The 11,617-nt window shown below is 45.2% G+C and overlaps 1 protein-coding gene and 1 non-coding gene across 2 annotated transcripts; both read left to right on the top strand.

The window, feature by feature from the left end:
- The first annotated feature begins 386 nt into the window (after positions 1-386).
- On the top strand, positions 387-4,953 carry LOC114206669 (uncharacterized). Its single transcript, XM_028100561.2, has 3 exons — positions 387-419; positions 2,699-3,303; positions 4,160-4,953. The coding sequence occupies exons 1-3, from the start codon at positions 387-389 to the stop codon at positions 4,254-4,256; spliced, it is 735 nt and encodes a 244-aa protein (XP_027956362.1). The 3' UTR covers positions 4,257-4,953.
- Positions 3,567-3,688, top strand: LOC114206892 (small nucleolar RNA SNORA26). The gene has a single exon (XR_003608747.1). It is a non-coding gene; the product is annotated as a small nucleolar RNA SNORA26 (small nucleolar RNA).
- Positions 4,954-11,617: the final 6,664 nt, after the last annotated feature.

Below are 11,617 nucleotides of genomic sequence, written 5' to 3'. Positions count from 1 at the left end.
AAGTGTCTGGTGCTCAATAAATGACTTTTATTATTGTCATTCCTGGGAAGTTGGTCAGCAAGAGTGTAGGGAGTAAAAAGAGAAGAGAGTTGAGAAAGAATGTCATCAGAACCAACACTTAAAAGGGGAGGACAAAAGAGGAAGAAGGAAGGGCCACAGGTGTAGGAGGAAAAGTAGGGATGAGTGGGGACTCAGAAACCAGAGGGAAGGAGGAATCAAGGAGGGAGTGGTCAGTTATGTCCGATGCCACAGAGAGGCTAGGGACGATCAAGAGCACTGGATTTGGCCACTGAGAGGTCGCTGGTGGCCTCGGAGAGCAGTTTCAGGGGAATGGGGAAGAGGAAAGCCAGACTATACTGACCTGAGGGCTGAATCAGACTGAGACAATGGAGGCCTATGTTGGCATGGTCTTCCTGAAGGTCTGTTAGGAACGGGGGGAAGGTGTGACATCTGGGGACTGGGGCACATTTGATGAAGGGAAAGTTTATTCGGGTTGAAAGCAATAGAGTATATATACACAGAGAAGCTGAGAGCCAGAGAGAAGTGAGAGACAAGACAGAGAGGGAAAAATACCCCAAAATAACGGATAGCTTGTGAGGCTGAGGGAAGCTAGCAGGGATGGAGCCTGGAGCCCAGGGGCCGGGATTTATTTAATGGTGGTCCAGGGGAGATGTACCTGTTTACGGAGGTGGGGGTTGGGGGAAATATGAAGACAGTACCTGCCCATCAGGTCTCCTGTGCTTTTCCACTTGGCTCCCTGGTCCTCTAGGTCAAGCTAAATTTTCTCAGGCTGAACAGATTTCTCTCAAATAATCAGGTCAATTGATTCCATTTTCTTTAAACTGAATTATAAGCATTTTTCATACCAAATAGAGATTACCCTGAATTTAACTCAAAAAGCAGTTATACAATGAGTTAATTTTGCTCCATCACCTCTGTATTAATTTTAATTATTTTCTTAATAGTTGAGAAGACATTTTTCCTCTACTCCAAACAAATGGTTTTTACCGTTTCAAATGAACTGGGTTGTCATTTGCCCAGAGGTGTGAAGTGTTCAGACCGAGGTGGATTTCTCCTGAGTTCAAGTGAACGCCTATTGTAATTCTTTTGTAACCTCTTCCAGTGTTTATCACTTGGTTCGGGAGGAACCTCTTCCAGTGTTTATCACTTGGTTCGGGAGGAAAGCATTCTGCACAACCACTCCCAACCCCACTAGGTCGCCGCTGAATTTCTACGTTAGTCTCTTTGCTGATGTTTACTTCTCTGTCCTAAGATTCTTCCCATGTACCTTGTCCACCTTCATTGCCATAACTGAAGGAAAGGGGACACCTGTCAGCTCTCCAGAGGGACTATAACAAGAACAGATTCAAAACTAGAGACATGTTTAGAAGACTCTGAGACAGGTAAAGGGACAGCAAAGTGGTGTTTCCTCTGCCACTTTAACCCATTCTACATTCATCTTATGTATATCTACAAAGTAGTGAGTGGCTGGCTGCCAGGATTTTTTAATAAAATTTACTCCATTTCTTCTCAGCAAAATCATCTTAATGAGTCCCAAACCACACCCTACGTCAGATCCTATCATTTCCTTTCCCCAAAACTGCCTAAATGGCGTTGCATTGTTCTTAGCATAAAATACACACTCTACCAGGGCCTCTGGCTTGGTCTGGACCCCATCCACCCGCATCTCAGGCCACTCTGCTCCTCCATCCTTAAATTCCATTTGCGCTTTTGGGTCCTAACAGGGGTCAAGTGCTTTCATGTTCTTTGGGCCTGTTGACCCCCAACCACCTGGGAGATGGCCTATCTTGATCAAACAGTCAAATATAAATGCTATTTCTTTCCCTACCCGCCCCACACACCTGGGGAAAGGCAGTGTGGTATAGTGTCTTGAGGGGCTATACTTTCAGACTTTTGGGGTTGAAATCCCGGACCCACCACTTGCTAGCTACTCTGTCACCTTGGAAAGTTACTTCCCGTGTTTGTTTCCCCACTTAAAATGTGGGGCTGATGGGACGCCTGGGTGGCCCAGTTAAGTGTCTGCCTTTGGCTCAGGTCATGATCCCAGGCGCCTGGGATCCCAGGGCCCTGCTCAGCGGGGAGCCTGCTTCTCCCTCTGCCTCTGTCCCTCCTCCCCGCTCATGCTCTCTCTCTGACAAATAAAGTCTTTAAAAGAAAATGTGGGTCTGATAAAAGATACTTTGAAGACTAAATTTGTTAGCAGATGGTAAACTCTTAGGACTGTAATACAAGTTCTCATTTTAGCATATACTCCGATTTTATTCCACTTATCAGGTTTGAGTCTGTCACCTAGGGAAGGTTTATGGTGCTCCCCAAGCCCCTGCCGATGATGGTCGACTTACTGAACTGGGTGAATGAATGAACAGTGGTCCTTTCCGATTTAGGAGGGGCCACTGGGTGCGCGTGGTCAAAGAGACAAGGTCTGGCTTCTCTTTGAGCTGACGGTTCAGCAGGTCAGACTCTAAACACATGCCGGACTGGTCTAGTTGTGGGAAAGGGAATCTCTGGGTCGCGGCCCAGCCCTAGAGTGACCGGGACCCCATCCCCCCGCCGCCAGGAGGGGCCCCGAGGAAGGCACCTTGCCGGCGAGAACCAGAACCACTAGGGCCCAGGGGAGGAGCCAGGACTGCGGCGGTTCCGAGAAGGATGCTCCGCGCACGCCTAGCTCGTCCTCTAGCCACGGAAGAGCCCGAAGGACCTGGGCGGGCCGAGGACGGCGGGCGCCAATGGCCGGGCCCGCTCCGCCCCCGGCCGGAGGCTGCCCGGGATAGGCTGCCCGTCGCACCGCCTCCTTGTCAGCGCGCCGCCGTCCGGGTCTCTGCGCCGCACGCGCGTCGCCCGCCGGAGTCGCGCTGAGGTGAGCCGTGGGTGTGGGTGGGTGCGGCGGGGAGGGCGCCCGGCCTGCGGGCCCGGCTGGGGCTGCGCTCGCCCCGCGTCCCCTCGAGCTTTGCCCGCCCCGAGCTCCGCTGCTCCCGGCGGCCAGAACGGAGGGGTAGAGCAGTCCTCCGAGGCCCGGGGGGGCGGGCGGCGCAGCTCGTCCCGGGGCCGCGCGAGGCACAGACGCCGCGCCGGGCCGCCCGGAGGCCTCCCCGCGCCCAGGCCCGGGCGCCCTGATAACCTCGCGCTTTGCTCCCGCAGGGCGCCGCCGCGGCTACTTTGTGGCGGGTTCGGGGGGGTTCGGGGCCCGCCCGCCTGCGGCTGCGGGAGCCCGGCCCGACCCGGGGACCCGGGAGTCTGTCGCCGACGTGTGCGGGGCTGCAGCGGCCCGAGCTCTACGCGCAGGTAAGGTCCCCGTCCTGGGGTGAAATGCGAGGACCCAGGCCGGGAGCACGTGGCCGGTGACGACCGGGGTTCCCACGTGTTCGGTTCTAGGGGCCCCAAATTGGCCTTTCCGATAGAGGGAATGCACGTTCCCGGGCTCCCCCCGCACAACAGCTGCTTCCGGTGGGTTTTCAGGAAAGCGCTGAGATCCAGGGGATATTGACGAGGGAGGCGTGCAGAGATCCTAGAGAGAACCCTGTAAAAATCCCAAAAGGCCCTTTCCTGTGCCCTTTTAAGGTTGACGCGGTGCCTTAAGAGGCTAACACAGAAGGGTAAAATAAGTCTCCATAAAACCCAGGGAGGAGATTGTAAAACTCCTCTTTGGATCCTGTCTGGAGTCACAGCTGAACCAGAGAAAAGTTTTCTTTTGCTCAAGCACCTTTGTGATTTTTTTAAAAGATTTTATTTGAGAGAGCACGTGCACGAGAGAGCGAGGGTGAGCACGCGCAGAGGGAGGAGGGGGAAGGGGCAGAGGGAGCAGCAGACCCCCACTGAGCAGGGAGTCCAGCTCAGGGCTCCATCCCAGGACCCCGGGATCATGACCTGAGCCCAAGGCAGATGCTTAAGGGACTGAGCCACACCCAGGACCCCCTTTGTGATATTTTTTATACAGTTCCCAGCACAGTGATAAGTTTAAACCTAACCTTAGTTTTGATACCTTCAGAGATACTTATCTTTGAAGGTGGAAAAAAACACAGGTGATGGAACACATGTGCACAAGGCGTTTTCTGGACATCCTTTGAGACAAACTGAAAAGAATATACCTCAAAATTGTTTTCCGCTTGAAAGGTCATTCGGAAATTTTTCTTTTTTATAGGTTGAATACTACAGGTGCAAGCCGCAGAAGCTGGAATATTCTGATGCTGGTATTTTTACTGACTTATACCAATTCTACAGTTTACAGTACACACTAAGGAGGTCAAATAGTCTTCCATAACTTGTAGCAGCCATGTGTCCAGCGTGCCCCTCACAGGCCTTAGCAGCAGGACAGTGCTGGTGGTGATCGGGCAGCATAGCAGGTGTTTTACCTTCATCTTGTCTTTCAGTTCTGACAACTCTGAGGTCGGTACTATTCCCTTGTTTTACAGATGAAGCAACAAAGAGGTTAGGTACTGGCTCAAGGTCCCGCCACATGTGTAGCCCTGAACAAGGATCCTTGTGTAACTTTCTGGCCATGTGACCTCTTGGAAAAGTCACTTCTCTTGGCATTTAATGTTCAAGTGGAGCTGTAGTAATATTGAGACAGATGAGGCCAATTTGGTCAGGGGAGACCACAGCAGAGCTATTAAGAATATAAGGTCTTTATAGTATTTAATTACATCAAACCTATGGAAGTTACCAAAATTTGGCACAAAGGGGGCATCTGTCAGCATTTTAGGTGTTTTTGATGAATGAGCATAATGAGCTGTGATGGGATTTGAAGCATACAGGGGTGATAGATTGTTAGAATATGAAAATCTTCGAGGTGATGGGGGAAGTTTTCATACGGGAAGAAATGAGACAGTGAAGCAAGATGAACAGAGCCTAGTATGTGCTAGTTCATGCTGACCAGCCCTGAATGTCTGCAAATACCTCATTTTCCAGAAGTTTTCAATAAAGACTTAATATTCACCTTGCAGTCACTCTTCATGCTTATTTCATAACATTGTTCCAGTCTTTCTAAACTTCATTTTACACTTGTATATTACACTGCCTTGTCACTTTTTTTTAGGTGATTTTTTCAGCAAATACGTGAGAAGGCCATAATTGCTAGAGGGGAGAAAAGGGAAGGGAAAGAGGAAGCTCATGTATATGCGCTGAGAGTAGAGTATTGAGCCCAGAGAGGGCTGGCCAGGGAGGACCAGGGACGCTATGGGTCTGTATGCATTTGGGTGAAGAACGTTTCAGGCAGAGTGAAGACAAATAGCCCTGAGGGAGAAGTGTATAAAGGTTTGGGGGAAAGCACAGTGAAGCTGCAGAGAAATGACCTGAAGGGGACTAGGACCGCTTGTATACGGGGCCAAGGTGGATATTTTAACACTATTGTAAAATGGTAACTTTCTGGCCTCCCAGGTCTCTGAAAGCTGTAACTTTTACCTAGGAACGCTCCCTAGCACCCATACTCTTTCCTGCTCTTACCCAACTTTTCTGTGGCCACTATCATCCCTCCCCTGACCCCCCCCCCATTAAGTGCTCTTGTTCTGGAATTCTCTAGCATCCTATAACAGCCTTGTCATATTTAGAAGTCTAGTTTGTGGTTGCCCTGCCCCAGCTTTACTACAGTAAAGTCCACCTTGGTTCCCACCATATTCCTAAGGGCTAATCAAACTGGTGTAATACTGATTCTGATATATTTGAGCCCTAAACCCATCATGTGTATACTACAAGGAGCAGTATCATTTATAATTAAACCTCATAATAATATTGGGTTGAATTATATATGGCATTCAAGTGAATGGCTTACAGCCATCTATTAGAAGCAGCAGAACACTAAAGCTAGGTTCAAGCCCCCACCCTTCCATGTGATCTTAGACCAGTTACTTAGCTTCTGCCTAACCATCATAGTTACTAAAGTTGAATCTATACATAGTAATTACCTGGTGAGTAGTAAGCACTCGGTAAATGTCATTCATTGGTAGTACTATAGGATCATTTTTATAATATTGTATGGTCCTTGTAATAAAATGACAATGCTGGTGTTTAGTATTTATATACTAAAATGTTGGCTTTGATTTTCATTCAATAAATAGAGCATGTATCATGGGCCAAGTACTGCTCTAGGTATTGTGGCCACATGTCACTAAACGAACAAAAATCCATGTATACTGTTGGCAACTGATTCACTGATCGAGTCCTCCATTGTAAAGACGTGTGAGGCTTCCTTGCTCAGTGTTGGAACTAGTTAGCGAGGTGGGGGATGGGGGCGGAGGGGTGGGGGGTGGTTGGTCGAACAAAATGCCTATATGAGGTAACTTCAAATGCTAAGTAGGTAAAGGGAAAGAAAAATGGAGTCCTAAAGCTTCCACAGGCTGCAGCAAGTTCTGGCAGAACAAGGAATTCGTGAAACACTACATCAACGGTGGTCCAGTAATAACAGGCCAAGAACATGACTTTTCTAGCTACTGTTTCAAGGTGTAAAACTACAAGTGTTCAAGTCTGAAGGTTATGGCAGACAGTTGCCAAGAATAACCACTGGTCTCTCAAATGCCTCCCCTACACCGAGTCCTAGTGGTGGCCCCTGGCCCCTAGAAGTTAACCTGGGCTGGGTGAACAGGTGGAGACCCTGCGGCTGCCATGGATCCTCCCTCTCCCACTGCCAAACCTCAACCAGCACAGCCCAGTTTACACTTTGGTTTTCCAGTTTTGTTTTAAGATTTTATTTGTCAGAGAGAGAGCACAAGCAGGGGGAGCAGCAGGCAGAGCGAGAAGCAGGATCTCCACTGAGCAAGGAGCCCGTTGTGGGACTTGATCCCAGAACCCTGGGATCACGACCTGAGCTGAAGGCAGTCGCTTAACCGAGTCACCCAGGGGTCCCTGTAGAAAGGGTTTTGATGCTAAAAAGTTTGAAGTCCATTAAACTAAACAATAGCAGGTGAAAGATGGAAGCAGTCTTAAGTCCGATATGGAAAAAAAAATTTTTTTTAAGGGGCCTGGGTCCAGAATTTAAAACTAGATACTAGAACTGTGCTGCCCAATATAACAGCCATCAGTCACAGCCCCATTTAAGTTTAAATCAAAACTGAATAAAATGAGAAATTCAGCTCCTCAGTTACATTAGCCACGTTTCAGATGCTCAGTAGTCACATTTGGCTAGAAGCTACTGTACTAGACAACAGATACAGAACATCTCCATTACTATAGAACAGACACAGAACATCTCCATTACTATAGAAAGTTTCATTGGCAGTACTGTTCCAGAGATTCTGTGGTTTTTTATAGAAAAAAACCTATGGTATAGTAGACTGAATAATGACTCCCAAATATAATCAGGTCCTAATTTCAAACCTGTGTTACTTTATTTGGAAAAGGGTCTTTGCAGATGTGATTAGGTCAAGGTTCTTAAGATGGGAAGATTATCCTGGATAATCTCTGAGCCCTAGATCTAGTCACAAGTGCCTTTATTTAATTAATCTATTAAGTAGGCTATACGCCCAGCATGAAGCCCAGCGCAGGGCTTGAACTCAAAACTGAGATCGAGACCTGAGCTGAGATTGAGAGGTGTTTAACCAACTGAGCCACCCAGACACCCCCACAAGTGTCTTTGTAAGAGGGAGACAGAAGGAGATTCTGTGCTCAAGGGAGGAGGCCATGAGAAGACAATCGGAAAGAGATTTGATTTTGGCCTTGAAGATTATGGAGCAATACAACTCAGGCTAGGGGAAGCTGGCAGCCACCTGAAGCTCTGGAAGACTCCAGGAATAGATTGAGAGTGTGCACTTGATTTGACCCCGGAAAACTGATTTCTGGCCTCCAAAATTGAGAGAGAATAAATTTCTGTTGTTTTAAGCCGCCAAGTTTGTAGTAATTTGTTACAGAGCCTAGCAGCCTCTGGTAACTAATACAGATGGAAAGCTTAAGATCACAAATATAGCTGGAGCTGTAGCCCACCACATTGCCTCTTACACTGTTTTTATTAGTGCCTTATGGGTGTGTGGGTAGGGGTAGATCTTATCTAGTCATTAGTCAAGTTTTAAAAAAATTTCAGAGGTATGGCAGTGAAGTTAAACTTTAGATTTAAATCATGAGAGAAATGAGCATGCGGCTAAAATACAGAGGATTAGCAAATACCTCATAAAACACAGATGATCAAAACTAATATTAAAAAATCAATTTATGGTTTATTTATGTATACTTTCAGTGAATTTCATTTACACAGTACAAAGCACCTCCAAAAATCAAGTTGTAAAACTTTAGTAATGAAAACAAATTCAGACAATATGAAAACCATTACTCCAATTATAATTTTTGCCTTGTGGGTCACACAGGTTTGGCCAGCAGGGTCCCAGAGGTAATATAGACCATTAAAATGAGACAAATTTTCCACAACAACCAGAATTAATTTTGGCTCATGTTCCACAAAATGAAAACTTGGATTTCTGGGAGTCTTTTTTTTAAGGATTTTTTATTTATTTGACAGAGAGAGAGAGTGCACAAGCAGGGCGAGTGGCAGGCGGAGGGAGGAGCAGGCTCTCGGCTGAGCAGGGAGCCCTACGCGGGACTCAACCCCAGCACTGTGACATCATGACCTGAGTCGAAGGCAGCCGCTTAACCAACTGAGTCACCCGGGCGCCCCATCTGGGAGTCTTTTAAAACAACAACAAAAAAACCTGAATAGTATAACTAAAAAAACTAGTCTTTTCAGAGACACCACAACAGGGCTCTGACTTAAGTCCTACACAGCAATTTTGATGTGTCTAAGTTGCATCATACCAGTACTGAATGATGACCGTATCTTACTGCAGACTGGGAAGGAAAGTGGGGCAAAAACAAGTTGCTGAATGAAAGTTCATCCTTTTGAACTCAAAATTTCTTCTTACAGAAAGGAACAGCACATGATTCAACTAGCTCCTTAAACTAAAATGCTAATGTTCATGGACAAAAAAACCCTGAAATTGTTTTCTAGGTCTACCAAAATTTATGTAAAATCATTTTTCACCTATTACTTCTGTATCTCAACTCTGACATGAATAACCAATGCTTTTTTATTAGTGTTTCAGTAAAACTGCCAATTGACTGACCATAATATAATTAAAGCTATTGGTGGCCGGCTGAATATGCAAGGTAATGCCTTCCCTTTGATGACTGATTAGAGCTGAAGCTTAGGATAGGACCACCACACTCAGTAGTACACATGGAAAACGTGAAGGTCAAAACTCAGCTTCTTGCTGATGAAAAGATTGTGTCTGTTGTTAATGTGTTGCTACTTGCAGTAATGCCTTCCAAAACTCTCTCAATGCACGGCATCTCATTCTCCTGATGAAAGAAGTTAGGAACAAAATTGAGCTCTATTTGTCTACCCTTTGTACCAAATTCCAGACCCAAACAGTTTATATATAAAAATCTATTTAAAATTGAGATTTAGGGGGCGCCTGGCTGGCTCAGTTGGCTAAGTGGCTGCCTTTGGCTCAGGTCATGATCCCCGGGGTTCTGGAATTGAGTCCTGCATCAGGCTCCCTGCTCAGCAGGGGGGCCTGCTCTTCCCTCTCCCTCTGCCTGCCGCTCCCCCTACTTATGCACGCGCACTCTCTCTCTCAGATAAATAAGATCTTTTAAAAACATTGAAATTTAGATTACATAAAGACTATAAAGTTTTGTGGGCTTTTGACCAAACTCAGGTTCTTATTTGGGGGGTGGGGGGTGGAAGGGAAGAGTGTATTTTTACTGAAACTGCCAGCTATTCCTTACAGCCTATTCTGTTTCTTTCTTGTGACAGATTTGAATACCTATTTCCAACATCTGAGCTCAATTTCCTACTACAAAAGTCTCATTATTACAAGTCTGAGTATCTCTGCCTAAAGATGGCCATTCTTATCTTTTTTGAAATATCTCCATATAGAGTAACATTGATCTCTAGTGTCCTGTTGAAAGTGTGTTGAATTGCCCAGCCTATAGGTAACCTACTGATTATTGAAATGAGCTCACCCTGAAGAAACAAGGTAGAAATTTTAAGTTCTGTGGTAAGTTTGATGGGTTCCTAATAAACCTTGAGCTCCATGCTCTCTACTTTGTCATACTCAACTCTACAGGCTTGACTCTGCTCAACTCATATACCTACAAAGCCAATGGAACATGTCTGAAGAAGCTCAGCTCATTTTAGATTCAGACAGAAGGTACTCCAAGACCAGTGAAACTAAAGTGTAGGATTGTGCCCTGAATATACACCCAAGTGGCAGGTTCATGTGCAGCTGTGTTTTTGTTTGGCCTCTGCAGGATCATCAACCACAATGGAATGAGATACAATCCTCCTAGAAACTTTCCTCATGTGCAAGTTTTCTTTCAGCATGAGTTTGACTGTTTCTTTGTCTAAATTTAACTTTTTGGCCATTTTTCTTACAGTTAATTAGCTATGTGAGCAAACCAAATTTCTGACCCTCTCATTGTTTTCATGTGTTCTGTGGATAATGGGACGGCCACTTCCTGCATCAACATGGATATCAACTCTGCCTTCTTTAAACTTTCTGTGCCAGTCAAAAACTCTTGCTCTTGATGTTACTTCTTCACCATAAACTACTGTTAACATCTCAAGTGTCTCACTTGCAGATTTACTTAACTTTACAAAAAGCTTAATATGAACTCATTGCTCTAAGTTAAGTCACTCGTTTTTATGGTGGAAAAAAGAATAATTCTAATCACATCTACTCAAAGTTAGCTGGCAACCCTGAAAGCAGGGTTGTGGGCAGCTAAACATATTATATCCGGGCAACAATCACTCCTCTGATTTCACAAACCACACATGAAAAATTAGTCAAAACTAAAACAGAAGAGTGCAAATGATCTTTGGAGGAGTTGCTGAAGGTTTCAGCATCATACCATCTCAGCTTGAATGCCTTCTATTTTCCCATCTACAAAAGGGGAGAAAATAAATCAGCATTTTCTTACTTGTCGAATGGCTAGGAAAATGACATTTGAAATACAGGAACTATATGCAGAGAGCATTTACCCTCCCTACCCCCCCCCCAAAAAAAACCCGTAAGATAAAATCCATCCTAATAACAGTATGAAAGCTGCCATCCATCTTGGCTGTATGTTTAGAAAGAGCTAGACTGAAATTGTGTTTTTTCTAATGATGTTGATTGGAAAGGAGGCCAAATGCAAGATGCCAAAATAGTTTATTTCCAAATACATAACAAGAGAATGGATGCTGTTGTCTCCAGTTTATAGAAAACAATGTATGTGGTTGGGTGTCTAGGAGTTCTAGACACATACTACCTAGTGTATTCAGAGTTTAAAACAAACACACATACATTGAAAATAGCATCTTGTAAGCTTTGAACATGAATTTCTTTGATTTAGTGTTCAAATCAAAATTTGAAAAGGTTTTCACAAATTATATGTGTACAATGCAGGTTCTGGAATTAAAACAAGGCTTTCCAATGACTGGTTGCAACTTTAGGTTGTATTTATTGATGAGTTTTGCTTCTTGTGTGTGTGGTGAAATATACATACTATAAACGATTTTTTAAGTGTATAATTCAGAGGCATTACTTACATTCACAATGTTGTGCAACCATCACACTTCCAGAACTTTTCCATCATCCCAAACAGAAATTCTGTACCTATTAAACAGTAACTCCCC

This window comes from Eumetopias jubatus, unplaced genomic scaffold, assembly GCF_037043125.1.
Source record: "Eumetopias jubatus isolate StellerSeaLion01/CBP00866 unplaced genomic scaffold, mEumJub1_p1.0 scaffold_2, whole genome shotgun sequence".
NCBI classification, from domain to species: Eukaryota; Metazoa; Chordata; class Mammalia; order Carnivora; family Otariidae; genus Eumetopias; species Eumetopias jubatus.
Note: the sequence above shows the minus strand (reverse complement) of the source record. Positions and strands in the feature narration are given on the sequence as shown.